The 22,783-nt window shown below is 36.7% G+C and overlaps 1 protein-coding gene across 1 annotated transcript; it reads right to left on the reverse strand.

Annotated features, from left to right (window-relative positions):
- Positions 1–1,908: 1,908 nt before the first annotated feature.
- LOC138320113 (serine/arginine-rich splicing factor 7-like) lies at positions 1,909–21,464 on the reverse strand. The gene is made up of 3 exons (XM_069263179.1): positions 21,432–21,464; positions 19,798–20,945; positions 1,909–2,659 (listed from the first exon to the last, which is right to left on the reverse strand). Exon 2 carries the CDS (start codon positions 20,921–20,923, stop codon positions 19,802–19,804), a length of 1,122 nt encoding a protein of 373 aa, XP_069119280.1. The 5' UTR covers positions 20,924–20,945; positions 21,432–21,464; the 3' UTR covers positions 1,909–2,659; positions 19,798–19,801.
- Positions 21,465–22,783: the final 1,319 nt, after the last annotated feature.

Consider the following 22,783-nt stretch of genomic DNA (forward strand, 5'->3'; position numbering starts at 1 on the left):
TATATAACTGAACACGGACACACTACAGAACACATGACTTGCCTCACCACTATTGATTTGGTTAGTGTGATATATCGGTAACATAAGACATATATAACTGAACACGGACACACTACAGAACACATGACTTGCCTCACCACTATTGATTTGGTTAGTGTGATATATCGGTAACATAAGACATATATAACTGAACACGGACACACTACAGAATACATGACTTGCCTCACCACTATTGATTTGGCTAGTGTGATATATCGGTAACATAAGACGTATATAACTGAACATGGACACACTACAGAACACATGACTTGCCTCACCACTATTGATTTGGTTAATGTGATATATCGGTAACATAAGACGTATATAACTGAACACGAACACACTACAGAACACATGACTTGCCTCACCACTATTGATTTGGTTAATGTGATATATCGGTAACATAAGACATATATAACTGAACACGGACACACTACAGAACACATGACTTGCCTCACCACTATTGATTTGGCTAGTGTGATATATCGGTAACATAAGACGTATATAACTGAACACGGACACACTACAGAATACATGACTTGCCTCACCACTATTGATTTGGCTAGTGTGATATATCGGTAACATAAGACGTATATAACTGAACACGGACACACTACAGAACACATGACTTGCCTCACCACTATTGATTTGGCTAGTGTGATATATCGGTAACATAAGACATATATAACTGAACACGGACACACTACAGAACACATGACTTGCCTCACCACTATTGATTTTGTTAGTGTGATATATCGGTAACATAAGACATATATAACTGAACACGGACACACTACAGAACACATGACTTGCCTCACCACTATTGATTTGGTTAGTGTGATATATCGGTAACATAAGACATATATAACTGAACACGGAACACACTACAGAACACATGACTTGCCTCACCACTATTGATTTGGTTAGTGTGATATATCGGTAACATAAGACATATATAACTGAACACGGACACACTACAGAACACATGACTTGCCTCACCACTATTGATTTGGTTAGTGTGATATATCGGTAACATAAGACATATATAACTGAACACGGACACACTACAGAATACATGACTTGCTCAGCACCACTATTGATTTTGGTTAGATGTGATATATCGGTAACATAAGACGTATATAACTGAACGTGAACACACTACAGAACACATGACTTGCCTCACCACTATTGATTTGGCTAGTGTGATATATCGGTAACATAAGACATATATAACTGAACACGGACACACTACAGAACACATGACTTGCCTCACCACTATTGATTTGGTTAGTGTGATATATCGGTAACATAAGACATATATAACTGAACACGGACACACTACAGAACACATGACTTGCCTCACCACTATTGATTTGGTTAGTGTGATATATCGGTAACATAAGACGTATATAACTGAACACGAACACACTACAGAACACATGACTTGCCTCACCACTATTGATTTGGTTAATGTGATATATCGGTAACATAAGACATATATAACTGAACACGGACACACTACAGAACACATGACTTGCCTCACCACTATTGATTTGGTTAATGTGATATATCGGTAACATAAGACATATATAACTGAACGTGAGTAACAAATCTATAACAAATCATACATGCATATATTTCCTTTTTATCCGACTACTAAGGAACACCTTATTAATTGTGTGATGTCACGATAGTTGGTTCATCACTGACAGAAATTAAATTGATATACTGATTCTATGATATGATTTCAGCCGGATCAAATTCGATGTGATTACTGTGTCCCAAACACGATGTAGTGATTCGACGATTCTCTTTGGATGCATAAAAACAAAACGAGAACAGCAGTTATATTAGTGTTCATATTTCTATATTCAGTACAAATTTGAGTGACTTGTTGGGATTCTTTATTAATAAAATCATATGATAATACACCAGATATGATATTGGGAGACAGATGTCCTGTCCCATCTCCACATAACGTCAGTGATAGTAACCCCTGGAGTATCGAGGATGGTCCTATCCGTTGCGTGGCGTTCCGATTAAATATGGATTAAGAGCATGTATGTTTTACAGACTTTTTCATTCTCCATCATGAAGACGAAAATTATGTGAAGTTTTATATCTTCCTTATACTTTCTCCATATTTAACAATTTTTACAATTTACATCAGTCGCATTTTTGCAATGTGCGTCAATATACGGCAACATCCTCTGTCTATCAGATGTTTGATGAAACTCTCCTAGAAATACAATTAACTTCCAAATGCAACAGCATAACGTTTCTTTTCCTTCTTATTTTAATGGTTCAGTATTCTTTTATGATATAAATGGCTTTTCTCTATAAGATTCTTTAAGCATTATTTATAAAATATACATGTATAAAGCGTAATTACTTACTTTGTAAGTATTCTTGCATTTGTACATATCAAAAAATACTTTTTGTTGTATTTTTGTAAAAGTATTTTTGTTGTAAGATGCTGAACATTGAACGTACGTATTAGATTTAATCAATGTGGCATCAAGAAGAATAGAATCAATGTCTGAAGTCATTTCACCACTAGAATGATACACCATGTGTTCACACTGATGCCCGTCTGGATATTCTACATACTGGGAAGAACCTGAAATAAAAATAATACCATCAATAATTGTATCAAAATTGAACATTTATGATATGTTAAATGTATTATATAGCCGCTGTCTATCGTTCAATAATGCAGCCATATTTTTATTGTCCAAGTCACAAACCATCCAAACCTGACCATTTGTGTTAGTCAATATTTGTTATTTATCAATGTTTGGTTCATTACATCCTCGTGATTCAGGAACAAAACTTAGCACCTGTAAACATGGACCATACCATAAGGGTTAATCATTATCAGGTGATACAGTGTACGTAACTGACGGACCATACCATAAGGGTTAATCATTATCCTATAATACAGTGTACGTTACTGACGGACCATACCATAAGGGTTAATCATTATCCTATAATACAGTGTACGTTACTGACGGACCATACCATAAGGGTTAATCTTCACATTATCGGATAATACAGTGTACGTAACTGACGGACCATACCATAAGGGTTAATCATTATCAGGTAATACAGTGTACGTTACTGACGGACCATACCATAAGGGTTAATCATTATCAGGTAATACAGTGTACGTAACTGACGGACCATACCATAAGGGTTAATCATTATCCTGTGATACAGTGTACGTTACTGACGGACCATACCATAAGGGTTAACCATTATCAGGTAATACAGTGTACGTTACTGACGGAGCATACCATAAGGGTTAATCATTATCCTGTAATACAGTGTACGTTACTGACGGACCATACCATAGGGTTAATCTTCACATTATCAGGTAATACAGTGTACGTAACTGACGGACCATACCATAAGGGTTAATCATTATCAGGTAATACAGTGTACGTAACTGACGGACCATACAATAAGGGTTAATCATTATCAGGTAATACAGTGTACGTAACTGACGGACCATACCATAAGGGTTAATCATTATCCTGTGATACAGTGTACGTAACTGACGGACCATACCATAGGGTTCATCTTCACATTATCAGGTAATACAGTGTACGTAACTGACGGACCATACCATAAGGGTTAATCATTATCCTGTGATACAGTGTACGTAACTGACGGACCATACCATAAGGGTTAATCATTATCCTGTGATACAGTGTACGTTACTGACGGACCATACCATAAGGGTTAATCATTATCCTGTAATACAGTGTACGTTACTGACGGACCATACCATAGGGTTAATCTTCACATTATCAGGTAATACAGTGTACGTAACTGACGGACCATACCATAAGGGTTAATCATTATCAGGTAATACAGTGTACGTAACTGACGGACCATACCATAAGGGTTAATCATTATCAGGTAATACAGTGTACGTAACTGACGGACCATACCATCGTAATACAGTGGTTGACGACCATACCATAGGGTTAATCATTATCAGGTAATACAGTGTACGTAACTGACGGAGCATACCATAAGGGTTAATCATTATCAGGTAATACAGTGTACGTTACTGACGGACCATACCATAAGGGTTAATCATTATCCTGTAATACAGTGTACGTAACTGACGGACCATACCATAAGGGTTAATCATTATCCTGTAATACAGTGTACGTAACTGACGGACCATACCATAAGGGTTAATCTTCACATTATCAGGTAATACAGTGTACGTAACTGACGGACCATACCATAAGGGTTAATCATTATCAGGTAATACAGTGTACGTAACTGACGGACCATACCATAAGGGTTAATCATTATCAGGTAATACAGTGTACGTAACTGACGGACCATACCATAAGGGTTAATCATTATCCTGTAATACAGTGTACGTAACTGACGGACCATACCATAAGGGTTAATCATTATCCTGTGATACAGTGTACGTAACTGACGGACCATACCATAGGGTTCATCTTCACATTATCAGGTAATACAGTGTACGTAACTGACGGACCATACCATAAGGGTTAATCATTATCCGTGATACAGTGTACGTTACTGACGGACCATACCATAAGGGTTAATCATTATCCTGTAATACAGTGTACGTAACTGACGGACCATACCATAAGGGTTAATCATTATCAGGTAATACAGTGTACGTAACTGACGGACCATACCATAAGGGTTAATCTTCACATTATCAGGTAATACAGTGTACGTAACTGACGGACCATACCATAAGGGTTAATCATTATCAGGTAATACAGTGTACGTAACTGACGGACCATACCATAAGGGTTAATCATTATCAGGTAATACAGTGTACGTAACTGACGGACCATACCATAAGGGTTAATCATTATCAGGTAATACAGTGTACGTAACTGACGGACCATACCATAAGGGTTAATCATTATCAGGTAATACAGTGTACGTTACTGACGGAGCCATACCATAAGGGTTAATCATTATCAGGTAATACAGTGTACGTTACTGACGGACCATACCATAAGGGTTAATCATTATCAGGTAATACAGTGTACGTAACTGACGGACCATACCATAAGGGTTAATCATTATCAGGTAATACAGTGTACGTTACTGACGGACCATACCATAAGGGTTAATCATTATCCTGTAATACAGTGTACGTTACTGACGGACCATACCATAAGGGTTAATCATTATCAGGTAATACAGTGTACGTTACTGACGGACCATACCATAAGGGTTAATCATTATCAGGTAATACAGTGTACGTAACTGACGGACCATACCATAAGGGTTAATCATTATCAGGTAATACAGTGTACGTTACTGACGGACCATACCATAAGGGTTAATCATTATCCTGTAATACAGTGTACGTTACTGACGGACCATACCATAAGGGTTAATCTTCACATTATCAGGTAATACAGTGTACGTAACTGACGGACCATACCATAAGGGTTAATCATTATCAGGTAATACAGTGTACGTAACTGACGGACCATACCATAAGGGTTAATCATTATCAGGTAATACAGTGTACGTAACTGACGGACCATACCATAAGGGTTAATCATTATCAGGTAATACAGTGTACGTAACTGACGGACCATACCATAAGGGTTAATCATTATCAGGTAATACAGTGTACGTAACTGACGGACCATACCATAAGGGTTAATCATTATCCTGTAATACAGTGTACGTTACTGACGGACCATACCTAAAAGGTTAATCATTATCAGTAATACAGTTATGTACGTAACTGACGGACCATACCATAAGGGTTAATCATTATCAGGTAATACAGTGTACGTTACTGACGGACCATACCATAAGGGTTAATCATTATCAGGTAATACAGTGTACGTTGACTGACGGACCATACCATAAGGGTTAATCTTCACATTATCCTATAATACAGTGTACGTTACTGACGGACCATACCATAAGGGTTAATCACTATCAGGCAATACAGTGTACGTAACTGACGGACCATACCATAAGGGTTAATCATTATCCTGTGATACAGTGTACGTTACTGACAGACCATACCATAAGGATTAATCATTATCCTATAATACAGTGTACGTTACTGACGGACCATACCATAAGGGTTAACCATTATCAGGTAATACAGTGTACGTTACTGACGGACCATACCATAAGGGTTAATCATTATCAGGTAATACAGTGTACGTAACTGACGGACCATACCATAAGGGTTAATCATTATCCTGTGATACAGTGTACGTTACTGACGGACCATACCATAAGGGTTCATCTTCACATTATCAGGTGATACAGTGTACGTAACTGACGGACCATACCATAAGGGTTAATCCATTATCAGGTAATACAGTGTACGTTACTGACGGACCATACCATAAGGGTTAATCATTATCAGGTAATACAGTGTACGTTACTGACGGACCATACCATAAGGGTTCATCTTCACATTATCAGGTGATACAGTGTACGTAACTGACGGACCATACTGTTATGTATGACACTAAATACATGTAGTTATGAGATAAGGGAGATAACTCCTATAGTTTTTTTTATCAATACATCCTATGAAGGTCATATCATTGATTTAGGTTATAGAACTTTCTAGAATATAATCATGTATAAACAAATATGTTTGTAAACATGTTGATTTTAAGTAGAGATCTAGAATGATCTATTTCTAGAAAGTTATGTGTGTTTATTTGTTTACTGCTTTTAGTTAGATATTTCTAGAAGTAGAAGGTTCTCCAATATTCTTGAATTAGGGTTTAGCTATATATACTCCAGCTGTCCAAGGCTAATCAGAACTGTAATGAGACCTGTAATAAGACATATCAAGAATTGTACAGCGCCATATAAGATTCTATTGGGAGAGCTATTGTGACTTTATCTGTGGATTATTACAACACTTTGTGTGGATTTATTCATATTGCCTGGAACTTTACAAATCATCGGTGGACATTCAATTTCCTTGTGGATTTGTGATTATTGTTAATTTGAAACCTGGAAGGATCAAGGATTATACCAGGACATTCGCATACAGATAAGTAACACTTTAAATCATCGTATTACTCTTGTACCACCACCAATTACTTTAGATATTGTAAACCATCTCTGTATAATATTGTATATATAATTAAATTGTGTTTTGAATTTAGCTGCTGGTTTCTCCTTTCTGTTATTCGTTAATGTAACAGAAATTGGGGGCTCGTGTCCGAGATCGATATTCAATTTGTGAAATCTAACTTTGAAAAATTAATTAAGAAATTTTCAAAATTTGTGTACAAACTTTGAGTTTACATTTGAAACCAACAGCTAGATAAATATGACTACTATGCAGGTAGAACAGTTTGTTAAAGCGCCATCCCTGGAAGTTCTTTTGCAAGTTAGTAAGAAGGATTTACTGTTATTGGGTAAACATTTAGGCCTTACTATCAAAACTAATTTGAGGAAAGCTGAAATTAGGAATGTAATTATAAGATATTTTGTTGACAATGGCAAATTTGACTCTAGTGCATTAGATAGTATAGAGGAAACAGTCACTTCAGAAATCCAAATTAGACAAATGGAACTTGAACATGAAATGAAAATGAAACAAATAGAGAAAGAAATGAGAGAAAGAGAAATAGAAAAGGAGTTAAGAGAAAAAGAAATAGACAAAGAAAGAGAGTTAAGAGAAAAAGAAATTGAGAGAGATCAGATGTTAGAGCTAGAGAAGCAGAAAATTCAAGCTGAAACAGAACTTAGAATGAAAGAATTAGAGCTAGCTTCTCAAGAAAGTTCAAGTAATCTAACTTTTAGGGGTTTACAAGGAAACAGAGGTTTTGATGTCAGTAGAAACATTAGGTTAGTTCCTCCTTTTCAAGAGAAAGAAGTTGACAAGTATTTTCTACATTTTGAGAAAATAGCTGACAGTATGAAATGGCCTGAAGATAAGCTTACAATGCTTCTCCAGAGTGTCCTGATTGGTAAAGCTAGAGACATTTATTCTTCTTTATCTGTAGATGAGATTTCAAATTACCAAGTAGTCAAGAAAGCTATTTTGAAAGCTTATGAGTTAGTTCCTGAGGCTTACCGCCAGAAATTTCGAAACTCAAGAAAGAGAGATGAACAAACTCATGTAGAATTTGCCAGAGAAAAAGAACAATTATTTAATAGGTGGTGTGATTCTAAAGAAATTGATGAGGATTTCGGTAAATTGAGGCAATTATTGTTGATAGAGGAGTTTAAACGTTGTGTCCACATAAACATAAAAACTCATTTAGATGAGAGAAAAGTTGAAACACTTAGTGAAGCAGCTACAATGGCTGATGATTACGCTCTCACCCACAAAGGCTCATTTGTTAAAAACAGTTCTCAAGACAAAAACAGTACCACAGGTACTAGTAAATTTGGTCAGCCTAGGAACCCAACCTTTAGTGGCCCTTCTAACGACAAACCTAAATTAGGTGATAAGGCTAAGTCTGATTCTAAAACAGATCATAGGGCAGGTGTGGGGTCTCCTTCTGGTCCTGTTTGTAATTACTGCAAGAAAGTAGGGCATGTAATGTCTGAATGTTATTCTCTCCAGCGTAAGGAGCAAAGGCGTAAACAGTCAGTTCCTTCTGTGTTAGCTATGTCAAAGCCTAGTCAGAAACTTAGTAATATTGTGGAAGATTCTAAAGTGTCTGTTGAGATTAAGAGCTCAGAGTCTGATAGTGTCTTGGAGAAGTACTCTCCCTTCATTTCTGAAGGTTTTGTTTCACTTACTAGTGATATTACCAACTTGAAACCTGTGAAGATTTTGCGAGATACTGGGGCTTCTCATTCTTTGATATTAGATGGCGTAGTGCCTTTGTCTGAGGAGACCTCATGTGGTAGTAGTGTTTTGCTTCAAGGTGTAGAGTTAGGTTTTGTTAATGTGCCTCTCCATTCTGTTTATTTAAAGTCAGACTTGGTTACTGGGCCTGTCACCATTGGTGTTAGACCGGAACTTCCCATAGAGGGCGTGTCGCTCATTTTAGGCAATGACTTGGCTGGAGAGAAAGTTAGGGTAGATCCCTTAGTGTCCAGTATCCCTGATAAAACAGATGATGCTGAGACTATTCAACAGGAATTTCCTGGTATTTCCCTTCTTGTGCTGTAACTCGTTCAATGAGTAAGAAGGTTTCTGATGTTGCAGTAGTTGAGGATCATTATAGTCCAGGGTTAGGTGACACTTTCTTGGCTCATGATATAGAGGATGTCGGGAGCAAGTGTGATCTTTTGAGCAATCCTGTAGACTTTGATAGTGATAGAGTTGTTCCTAACAAGGGTACTTCTTTGTCTGACATGATGAGTAAATCATCTTTGTCTAGAGAGGAGCTTATAGTAGAACAGGAGAAAGATCCTGAAATCTCCTTATTGTGTAATCGGGCTTTGAGTGAGGAAGAGGCTGAGAAAGTCCCGGTTTGTTACTTCCATCAGTCAGGTGTGTTGATGCGCAAGTGGCGTCCCCCTGATGTGTCTCCCGAGGAAGACTGGAAGGTTGTCAATCAAATAGTTGTCCCACCGAGGTATAGGCAAGATATTCTAAGTTTGTCTCATGACGTACCTATGGCAGGGCATCTAGGTGTGACCAAGACTTATAACAGGATCTTAGATCACTTCTTTTGGCCCAAGTTGAAACGGGATGTGGCTGATTTTTGTAGGTCTTGTCATACTTGTCAGGTGGTAGGGAAACCTAATCAGAAAATCCCTGTTGCACCTTTGCACCCCATTCCAGCATTTGAGGAACCATTTAGTAGAGTCATTATAGACTGTGTAGGTCCTCTACCCAAAACTAAGTCTGGGAATGAGTATCTTTTAACTATTATGTGTGCTTCCACACGCTTTCCTGAAGCCATTCCACTCAGGAATATTAAAGCCCCTAACATAGTCAAGGCTTTGGTTAAATTCTTTACATTGGTTGGTCTTCCAAAAGCTGTCCAATCGGACCAAGGTTCGAATTTCATGTCTGGTATTTTTCAACAAGTCATGTACCAGCTCCAGATCAAGCAGTATAAGTCTAGTGCTTATCATCCAGAGTCTCAGGGTGCTTTAGAACGTTTTCATCAGACATTGAAGAATATGATGAGATCTTATTGTTTTGAAAACAAAAGAGATTGGGACGAAGGTATACACATGTTGTTGTTTGGCGTTAGAGAATCTGTACAAGAATCTCTTGGCTTCAGTCCTTTTGAACTTGTGTTTGGACATACTGTACGTGGTCCTTTGAAAATTTTGAAAGACAAAATTTTGGACGAAGATTCTAAAGTGAATCTCTTAGAGTATGTGTCTAACTTTAAGCAAAGGTTGACAAGGGCATGTGAACTGGCAAAAGAAAATTTGGCCGTTACTCAAACCAAAATGAAAACATGGTATGATAAAGACGCCCGTGCAAGAAGTTTTGATCCAGGTGACAAAATTTTGGCTTTATTACCAATACCGGGTCAGCCTTTGCAAGCTAGATATTTTGGACCTTATGTTGTTGAGAAAAAGGTCGATGATGTTAACTACATTGTACAAACTCCAGGGAGGCGCAAGAAAACTCAATTATGTCATGTTAATATGCTTAAGAAATATGTAGATAGAGAAGAGAGCAAGACCTCTCAACCTATTGCTACTTTGGCCTCTGTACCATCACAAAGTGAAAGTACAGCTGATATTTGTAAATTAGACTTAGATGGTGGTGTACAAGATGTAGGTTTAGACTGTGGTGTTAAGTTACGGAATTCAGATGTGCTCGCGAACTTGGACAAGAAACTGTGTCATCTATCAGAAAAGGAACGCAATGAACTTAAAGATTTGATACTTGAGTATAAACATTTGTTTCCGGATACACCAGGCAAAAACAGATGCTATCTATCACGACGTGGATGTAGGCGATGCGCCACCTGTCAAGCAACATCCTTACCGTGTCAATCCTTTGAAAGAAGAACACTTAAAGAAAGAAATTCAATACATGTTGGACAATGATATTATTGAACCAAGCAAAAGTGAATGGAGCTCTCCATGTGTTCTGGTGCCAAAGCCAGACAAGACATACCGGTTCTGTACTGACTTCAGAAAAGTAAACTCTGTCAGTAAAACAGACTCTTATCCAATTCCAAGGATTGACTCGTGTATTGACAAAGTTGGCAAAGCCAAGTACGTAAGCAAGTTTGACCTGTTGAAAGGATATTGGCAGGTGCCATTAACAGAAAGAGCTAAAGAAGTGTCGGCATTTGTAACCTCGCAAGGTTTGTACCAGTACAAAGTTATGCCATTTGGTATGAAGAATGCCCCGGCAACATTTCAACGTCTTCTTAACAGCGTGATATCAGACCTGGAAGGCTGTGATGGATACATTGATGACGTCATCAACTACCACGACACGTGGGAAGACCATCTACGCGGGATTCGTGAATTCTTCGAAAGACTCACTACCATGAAATTGACTGTAAACTTATTGAAATGTGAATTTTGTCATGCAACTGTTGAATTTTTAGGCCATGTTGTAGGACAGGGGCAGGTTAAACCTGTTCAGGCCAAAGTAGAATCAATTATAGATTTTCCAGCTCCTGGAGACAAGAGAGAGCTGATGAGGTTTCTTGGTATGGCTGGATACTACAGAAAATTTTGTCAAAATTTCTCTGTTATAGCAGCTCCACTTACTGTTTTGTTAAAGAAAAATGTCAAATTTGTTTGGTCAGACGAATGTAAGTCTGCCTTTGAGAAATTGAAAGCCATACTATCGAACTCACCAATTCTGCCTGCTCCAGATTTTAATAAACAGTTTAAACTGTTTGTTGACGCCAGCAATGTAGGTGTTGGTGCTGTTTTGATGCAAGAAGGTACTGAACAAATTGACCATCCAATTTGTTATTTCTCGAAAAAGTTTCACAAACACCAGAGAAATTATTCCACCATTGAGAAAGAATGTTTAGCGTTGATTTTGGCCTTGAACCAATTTGATGTGTATCTCTGCACTACAGTTGTGCCTGTGTTGGTCTTCACCGACCACAACCCTTTGACATTCATTGGGAAAATGAAAAACAAAAACCAAAGAATTCTCAGGTGGAGTTTGACTTTGCAAGAATACAATCTTGACATCAAACATATCAAAGGGAAAGACAATATTCTAGCAGATGCTTTATCAAGGATTTAAATATTACTTGATATGTCAAGAAAGTTTCCTTTTCAAGAAAACTTTCTTTTCTTTAAGGAGGGGTGTGTTATGTATGACACTAAATACATGTAGTTATGAGATAAGGGAGATAACTCCTATAGTTTTTTTTATCAATACATCCTATGAAGGTCATATCATTGATTTAGGTTATAGAACTTTCTAGAATATAATCATGTATAAACAAATATGTTTGTAAACATGTTGATTTTAAGTAGAGATCTAGAATGATCTATTTCTAGAAAGTTATGTGTGTTTATTTGTTTACTGCTTTTAGTTAGATATTTCTAGAAGTAGAAGGTTCTCCAATATTCTTGAATTAGGGTTTAGCTATATATACTCCAGCTGTCCAAGGCTAATCAGAACTGTAATGAGACCTGTAATAAGACATATCAAGAATTGTACAGCGCCATATAAGATTCTATTGGGAGAGCTATTGTGACTTTATCTGTGGATTATTACAACACTTTGTTGTGGATTTATTCATATTGCCTGGAACTTTACAAATCATCGGTGGACATTCAATTTCTTGTGGATTTGTTTATTGTTAATTTGAAACCTTTGTCGCAATACAGATAAGTAACACCTTTATTGTATTACTCTTGTACCACCACCAATTACTTTAGACATTTAAAAACCTCTCTGGTATATAATAAATTGTGTTTTGAATTTAGCTGCTGGTTTCTCCTTTTTGTTATTCGTTAATGTAACAATACCATAAGGGTTAATCATTATCAGGTAATACAGTGTACGTTACTGACGGACCATACCATAAGGGTTCATCTTCACATTATCAGGTAATACAGTGTACGTAACTGACGGACCATACCATAAGGGTTAATCATTATCAGGTAATACAGTGTACGTAACTGACGGACCATACCATAAGGGTTAATCATTATCAGGTAATACAGTGTACGTTACTGACGGACCATACCATAAGACTTAATCATTATCAGGTAATACAGTGTACGTAACTGACGGACCATACCATAAGGGTTAATCATTATCAGGTAATACAGTGTACGTAATTGACGGACCATACCATAAGGGTTAATCATTATCAGGTAATACAGTGTACGTAACTGACGGACCATACCATAAGGGTTAATCATTATCAGGTAATACAGTGTACGTAACTGACGGACCATACCATAAGGGTTAATCATTATCAGGTAATACAGTGTACGTAACTGACGGACCATACCATAAGGGTTAATCATTATCAGGTAATACAGTGTACGTTACTGACGGACCATACCATAAGGGTTAATCATTATCCTGTGATACAGTGTACGTAACTGACGGACCATACCATAAGGGTCAATCATTATCCTATAATACAGTGTACGTTACTGACGGACCATACCATAAGGATTAATCATTATCCTATAATACAGTGTACGTTACTGACGGACCATACCATAAGGGTTCATCTTCACATTATCGGGTAATACAGTGTACGTAACTGACGGACCATACCATAAGGGTTAATCATTATCAGGTAATACAGTGTACGTTACTGACGGACCATACCATAAGGGTTCATCTTCACATTATCAGGTAATACAGTGTACGTAACTGACGGACCATACCATAAGGGTTAATCATTATCAGGTAATACAGTGTACGTTACTGACGGACCATACCATAAGGGTTCATCTTCACATTATCGGGTAATACAGTGTACGTAACTGACGGACCATACCATAAGGGTTAATCATTATCAGGTAATACAGTGTACGTTACTGACGGACCATACCATAAGGGTTCATCTTCACATTATCGGGTAATACAGTGTACGTAACTGACGGACCATACCATAAGGGTTAATCATTATCAGGTAATACAGTGTACTCTACTGAGAGACCATACCATAAGGGTTAATCATTATCAGGTAATACAGTGTACGTAACTGACGGACCATACCATAAGGGTTAATCATCACATTATCAGGTAATACAGTGTACGTAACTGACGGACCATACCATAAGGGTTAATCATTATCAGGTAATACAGTGTACGTAACTGACGGACCATACCATAAGGGTTAATCATTATCAGGTAATACAGTGTACGTTACTGACGGACCATACCATAAGGGTTAATCATTATCCTGTGATACAGTGTACGTTACTGACAGACCATACCATAAGGGTTAATCATTATCAGGTAATACAGTGTGTGTTACTGACGGACCATACCATAAGGGTTCATCTTCAAATTATCAGGTAATACAGTGTACGTAACTGACGGACCATACCATAAGGGTTAATCATTATCAGGTAATACAGTGTATGTAACTGACGGACCATACCATAAGGGTTAATCATTATCAGGTAATACAGTGTATGTAACTGACGGACCATACCATAAGGGTTAATCATTATCAGGTAATACAGTGTACGTAACTGACGGACCATACCATAAGGGTTAATCATTATTGGGTAATACAGTGTACGTAACTGACGGACCATACCATAATGGTTAATCATTATCAGGTAATACAGTGTACGTTACTGACGGACAATACCATAAGTGTTAATCATTATCCTGTGATACAGTGTACGTTACTGACGGACCATACCATAAGGGTTAATCTTCACATTATCAGGTAATACAGTGTACGTAACTGACGGACCATACCATAAGGGTTAATCATTATCAGGTAATACAGTGTACGTAACTGACGGACCATACCATAAGGGTTAATCATTATCAGGTAATACAGTGTACGTAACTGACGGACCATACCATAAGGGTTAATCATTATCAGGTAATACAGTGTACGTTACTGACGGACCATACCATAAGGGTTAATCATTATCAGGTAATACAGTGTACGTAACTGACGGACCATACCATAAGGGTTAATCATTATCAGGTAATACAGTGTACGTTACTGACGGACCATACCATAAGGGTTAATCATTATCAGGTAATACAGTGTACGTTACTGACGGACCATACCATAGGGTTAATCATTATCCTGTGATACAGTGTACGTAACTGACGGACCATACCATAAGGATTAATCATTATCCTATAATACAGTGTACGTTACTGACGGACCATACCATAAGGGTTCATCTTCACATTATCGGATAATACAGTGTACGTAACTGACGGACCATACCATAAGGGTTAATCATTATCAGGTAATACAGTGTACGTTACTGACGGACCATACCATAAGGGTTCATCTTCACATTATCGGGTAATACAGTGTACGTAACTGACGGACCATACCATAAGGGTTAATCATTATCAGGTAATACAGTGTACTCTACTGACAGACCATACCATAAGGGTTAATCATTATCAGGTAATACAGTGTACGTAACTGACGGACCATACCATAAGGGTTCATCTTCACATTATCAGGTAATACAGTGTACGTAACTGACGGACCATACCATAAGGGTTAATCATTATCAGGTAATACAGTGTACGTAACTGACGGACCATACCATAAGGGTTAATCATTATCCTATAATACAGTGTACGTTACTGACGGACCATACCATAAGTGTTAATCATTATCCAGTGATACAGTGTACGTTACTGACAGACCATACCATAAGGGTTAATAATTATCAGGTAATACAGTGTATGTAACTGACGGACCATACCATAAGGGTTAATCATTATCAGGTAATACAGTGTACGTAACTGACGGACCATACCATAAGGGTTAATCATTATCGGGTAATACAGTGTACGTAACTGACGGACCATACCATAATGGTTAATCATTATCAGGTAATACAGTGTACGTTACTGACGGACCATACCATAAGGGTTAATCATTATCAGGTAATACAGTGTGTGTTACTGACGGACCATACCATAAGGGTTCATCTTCAAATTATCAGGTAATACAGTGTACGTAACTGACGGACCATACCATAAGGGTTAATAATTATCAGGTAATACAGTGTATGTAACTGACGGACCATACCATAAGGGTTAATCATTATCAGGTAATACAGTGTACGTAACTGACGGACCATACCATAAGGGTTAATCATTATCGGGTAATACAGTGTACGTAACTGACGGACCATACCATAATGGTTAATCATTATCAGGTAATACAGTGTACGTTACTGACGGACCATACCATAAGGGTTAATCATTATCCTGTGATACAGTGTACGTTACTGACGGACCATACCATAAGGGTTAATCATTATCAGGTAATACAGTGTACGTAACTGACGGACCATACCATAAGGGTTAATCATTATCAGGTAATACAGTGTACGTAACTGACGGACCATACCATAAGGGTTAATCATTATCAGGTAATACAGTGTACGTAACTGACGGACCATACCATAAGGGTTAATCATTATCAGGTAATACAGTGTACGTAACTGACGGAGCATACCATAAGGGTTAACCATTATCAGGTAATACAGTGTACGTTACTAACGGATCATTCCATAAGGGTTAATCATTATCAGGTAATACAGTGTACGTAACTGACGGACCATACCATAAGGGTTAATCATTATCAGGTAATACAGTGTACGTTACTGACGGACCATACCATAAGGGTTAATCATTATCAGGTAATACAGTGTACGTTACTGACGGACCATACCATAAGGGTTAATCATTATCAGGTAATACAGTGTACGTAACTGACGGACCATACCATAAGGGTTAATCATTATCCTGTAATACAGTGTACGTTACTGACGGACCATACCATAAGGGTTAATCATTATCAGGTAATACAGTGTACGTTACTGACGGACCATACCATAAGGGTTAATCATTATCAGGTAATACAGTGTACGTTACTGACGGAGGACCAACCAAGAGAGATGTTTGAGCATTAGTTAATCCAGTTACTAACGGAGGACCAACCAAGAGAGATGTTTGAGCATTAGTTAATCCACATGATTTACCAACATGATTACACACAAAGAACATGAAACGGATTTTGACATAAATGCTATATAAAGTAACGTTATTATATTTTTGTTGAGCTAAAGCTTACCGCCAGTAAGGTTGTTAAATTGTCCCGGAGCTAGATTAGTAGTAATGTTTATGTTTATTATTAAAGAATCGGCTTCTCAGTGCCCGTCTATTGTTTCATCCTCAGTGCCCGTCTCTTGTTTCATCCTCAGTGCCCGTCTATTGTTTCATATTTGTTTTATTTGAACATGCATCTGGAGCAAAATCCTTTGTGAAAATGAGCGAAAGGGTTCTTTGAAATAATAAATATAACAGTCCACTATTACGATATTACAAATATGACCAAGACATTGCCTGCATTACCAAAGACCATTGTGTAAATTATTGTAATACGCATACTTATTTACATAATCCGCTTTTCAATCAATTTATAATAAAACGTTTTACATAACGCATTTTTCAAACTTTTTAGATTTTGGACTGGTTTTCAAACTTTTTAGATTTTGGACTGAACCATATAATTTCTGAACAAAACTACAAAAAAGAAGTTAAAAATCTATAAAATAAGGCTAAAGATTTAAATGGATGTAGCGGATGTGGCAGCCATTGTAAAAACATATTAAATCCAACTTAGGTCTTACTATATTACACAACCAAGCGCTTCTCCATACATTAGGTGCTTTAATTGTCGATATCTTAAATCGTTTTGTTGGTGAGTTTGTCAAGACTGTCGATGTCAAAGTCTACTGAGCAGTTACGATTAATCACCATTATAAAAAATACTATCTACAAATGATCTTTACCTCAACTGGTGTAATGATCAAAAGAATGATGACATAACTACATTAGTTATAAACAGAATAACTAAGAAACTTAACCACTCAATCAATCCATGAAATATATCCGTTAGAAACCGACAATTACAATTACATTATGAATATGGTGAAATTAATTTAATTTAATTATAAAAGCTTATAAATAATTACTGTAGTGATAACACTGTGGTTGATTATTATCACAACATCCATAATAATCTGTGTCTCTCAATTGATCTTTTTTGTAATCTATTCTTCATAGTACGTTAAATTGGTGTTTATGTTAGGAGGCCAACAAAAACCCTGTCAGCCATATTTACTCGTTAGATACGTGTCGATGATAGAACGGATAAGTTAGTTAATAAGCCATTAAAAGCTTAAGGACGACGTTCTCATACTCAACTATGAATGAATTTATGTAAGAAAAACAGAGATGATTGAAATACAGAAAAGATTTACAAATCACTCGCATCCAATCACACAGTTCGTGCAATTATCCCAAACGCTACAAACGTTTCAAAATAAGGTCTTTTAAGTATTCGAACCGTTTATGAAATACATTTATGGTTAGATTATTTTATTAGTATATTTGTCTTTCCCCAAATAATATTCAAGTTCTCTCTTAACATTTTTGAAAACTAGTGATCATTTTGATATTTGACTATATATTGACTTTAGCTTAATGCATTTTACAAATTACGTTAGTATTTATCATTTTGAAATCCCAATATGACACCATATTAATGAGTGTTAAAGCCATTCCTATTTTGGTGGCCTCCAAAAACTAGAAAGGTTTAAATGAAGTTGAGGATTTTCTTTTGTAGAAGGAGCAAATAGGCGAGTATAATATTTGTAGGGATGTTATTCTGTGTATTATTCGGTATTAAAACAGCGAAGTTTAGAGCAAGAGGAATGGTGTAATAAAATGGTATTCGCCTTCTTTCATCAGGATTGATCAGCATGTAGGCCAAGCTCATGTGACCACTGTTAAAAAAACAACCAATATTTAACTTTTTGATATTTTTTTACAATACTTGTGAGAGCGATATAGTGTTGTGATTCAGTCGGTTAATTGGTGTCTGTTTTATTTTTGCTCATTATTTCATACTACAAAAAAAGAAAAGATTTAAAATAGATGTTATGAATTGGCACACGTGTATTTTAAACATACGGGTGCGGTTTATCATAACCATTGTATAGATATCGAGTGTAAATTATTACAAGGTTATCATGAGTTGGTTATCCTAGCGTGGAATATTGATTACCATTTAACTGTAGATGACAAAAGAACGGTCATTCACAAATGTTCAATAGCACAAATTTATAGCCCTCATTTTGATTATTATACACTGGACACTATTGTGTTTCACAGTTCTAGAAGTGTTGTCAAACTATGTTTGGTTTTGTATAATCCAGCTCAACAGCACAGTGGTTACCCGTGGTAAAGTATCAATGGGTTATGATGTCAATACACAATCAATACGACAACAGAAGGTAGCTTATTACTATAAGTGACACGAGAGACCTCTCTACTACTTGTATTACTGCTAACGTAACATGTATACGCTGATATGAAAAATAACAAATACTTAAATGTACTAAAGTTTCGATTCTTCAAGATATGATTTGTGTTTTTTAAAAAGCCCAATGTTTTAAAGGCAGTGTGTGATGGCATTATAAGTAACTGTCAATAGAACTAACGCATTGTTCATGAGCACAGCAAAGTAGTGTAGTGTTTTGTAAGAGAAAAATATGATTGAGAAATTTTGATTTTAAAATGTTTAATACGGAAGATAAAGAAAGGAATGATAGAAAATGGCGAAGATAAAATACCTGTTCATGAAGAGTCGGCGGTTTGGCATGGCTCAGCTTGCTGTGGCGTTTCTGAAGGTGGTGAATCATGAGTAGTGGGTGTAGTGGGGGTCGAAGAATGAGCAGAGATGGGTAAAAATCCAAAGCCGTAGTATTTCTTGCCATACCAGTCATTCTTTTTTAGATTACCATTCACACTGGGGCTTCCTCGGTTACCATACGGGTTATATCGTGAGCGGAATGGTGCTCTGGTGTGGTCAGGGGGAAAGTTCCAGGGTGGAATGGAGGGAGCTCCATGGAAGGATTGATGCCTTGGCCTTGGAAAGTTTGGCGTCGGTAAGAGACAACGCGGGGGACCTCTTGGACTATCTATATAGTGTGAGTAAAATTGGCCTGGCTTTGAATCAAACCTATTTGGTTTGTCATCGTCTAAAGTCTGATTATGATGATCCTGAAATATGGGATCTAGCGACGTTACAAACAGGTCGTCATGTACTGTGTCTCTGTTTCGAGGAGACGGAGGATTCCTATCACCATCGTTTAAAGAGCGTGAAATAAAGTCTTTTGACTCAATGTCTGACAGAAGTGCTGAAGAATTACGAATTTTGTCTAATAATTCACGCTCAATTCTCAGACGTGTGACTCTTTCAAGTTCCCTAATAATGTTAATAGTTCGAGGAAGATCCGATGATCGGATATGGCCTACATCCGTCAGCTTGTCATCCTCATCGTCCTCCTGTATCGACCTCCTCCTGCTGTGATATGGAGGAGACCGTCTCCGGTAATCACGATCTCGTTCACTCCTCCGTCTCTCTCTCTCTCTGTCTACCCTTCTGCTGTCATGGTCACGCCCCCCTCTCCTGTCGTCATAGTTACGATATTTTTCGGAGAATTTTGTATAGTCAATACCATTGGTTGATAGTTCCACCTTTAAATTCGTACCAAACACGTGTTTTCCATTCATTTCCTCCGAGGCAGTAAGCGCATGCTCTGGTTCATAAAAGTCAATAAAAGCATAACCTCTTGAACCAGGATTACGAGCCACCCAAACTTTCTTAATTTTTCCGAATTTTTCGAAGGTTCTGTGAAGTCGGTCGTTCCCAACATCGTCCACAAGGCCACCTACATATACTTTGGTTTTCGACATTTCCAAAGCTGCCTGGCGATGGCTGAAGGTCGAAACAAGAACGGTATGCATGAAACATAGGTGTAACATATTTGTACTAGTGAGATAGTATGCGGGATGTAAACTGTCTAGATTAAGCATACTGAATTTTGTTTGTGAAGAATGAAATTGTGATATGCTATATTACAATTACTGTTTATTTTTCAAAAGAATTTGTTAATAAAACAATTTAATAGAATGTAAACAAATGCACCAGCACTGTAATTACCTACATCAGCATGTATTCTTAGAAGCTCAATTAAAGACAGGATTAGTTCAATATGCAAGGTATTCACAAATATTTTCCCTACTGACTACGAAATACCATGCACCACTGGAAATATTATTTTGTGACATATTGTACATATGATTATGCTCATAAGGTTTAGAGTATCGTTAAGTTTGTTATACTTACCAACGTATAAATACATACTCAAATGTAACACTATCAACTTAAAGCAACATCCGATAAGTATGTCAACAAACTTACCCGTTCCCCTGACAATCAACACTTCACATACAGAGTGATTTTGACTTTTTGATTTTAATACATCGACTATCTAGTGTTAGTAACAGCTGGTCCGCGAATTATTTGTGGCTGCCTAAAATCGATCTGATTACCTCTGAAACGATTGGTGATTTGCTTCTGAATAGAATGCGTCTGGATTTGTATCAAGCTGTTTGGTCCAGTAAACTCAACGATACATTGCCGCGCATTGTTATGCTTATTTCACAAAGTATTTAAATGTACACGTGTTAAACATCGGTGACTAGATGGATGCTTTAAATGTGGTGGTTATCAAAAACATTACCAATTGATTTTTTGTGTGTTTCTATAATGGCAATTCATTATGCTTCAGAACTAATCAAAAACGTTTTCTCGTCCTAACACCGTTTTCGTTTCTACACGAAATTAAATTCTTTTTAAATCTTTGTTAGTTTCTGTTTTCCTTATGTAATTTAACCTTGCTTGTTACAAGCATTTCTATTGGCTTAAAATCATGTCATTCGCCCATCACGTAAAAAGTGACGTCGCCGTTATTAGCGTCGTACTTGATTGGTTGATACAACAGCGTAATAATTTATAACAGAAAAGAGTCCGACAATAAAAGTCGAATTACAGGTAAAAAAATAAACTATAAGGATTAATATAGATATATATATATGTGTGTGTTTTATCATATATGGCTGGAATTCTTATAAACATCATGATTGGTTTTACATAGCTCTGTTATTGACGAGAATATTAACTACAGTGGGATCCCAGAGTGAAAGAACGCGTCTTAACTGAAAGTAAGATCTCATTTGGTATAGGTGTAATATTCGCGTTAACGTTATTTATTTAATGATTTGTATGTGATATTTCACATATTGTACTGTATAAGATGTAATATCCGCGTTAACGTTATTTAATGATTTGTATGTGATATTTCACATGTTGTACTGTATAAGATGTAATATCCGCGTTAACGTTATTTAATGATTTGTATGTGATATTTCACATATTGTACTGTATAAGATGTAATATTCGCGTTAACGTTATTTAATGCTTTGTATGTGATATTTCACATGTTATACCATATAAGATGTAATGTTCGCGTTAACGTTATTTAATGATTTGTATGTGATATTTCACATGTTGTACTGTATAAGATGTAATATTCGCGTTAACGTTATTTAATGATTTGTATGTGATATTTCACATGTTATACCATATAAGATGTAATATTCGCGTTAACGTTATTTAATGATTTGTATGTGATATTTCACATGTTGTACTGTATAAGATGTAATATTCGCGTTAACGTTATTTAATGATTTGTATGTGATATTGCACATGTT

This window comes from Argopecten irradians, chromosome 3 (assembly GCF_041381155.1).
Source record: "Argopecten irradians isolate NY chromosome 3, Ai_NY, whole genome shotgun sequence".
Taxonomy (NCBI): Eukaryota; Metazoa; Mollusca; class Bivalvia; order Pectinida; family Pectinidae; genus Argopecten; species Argopecten irradians.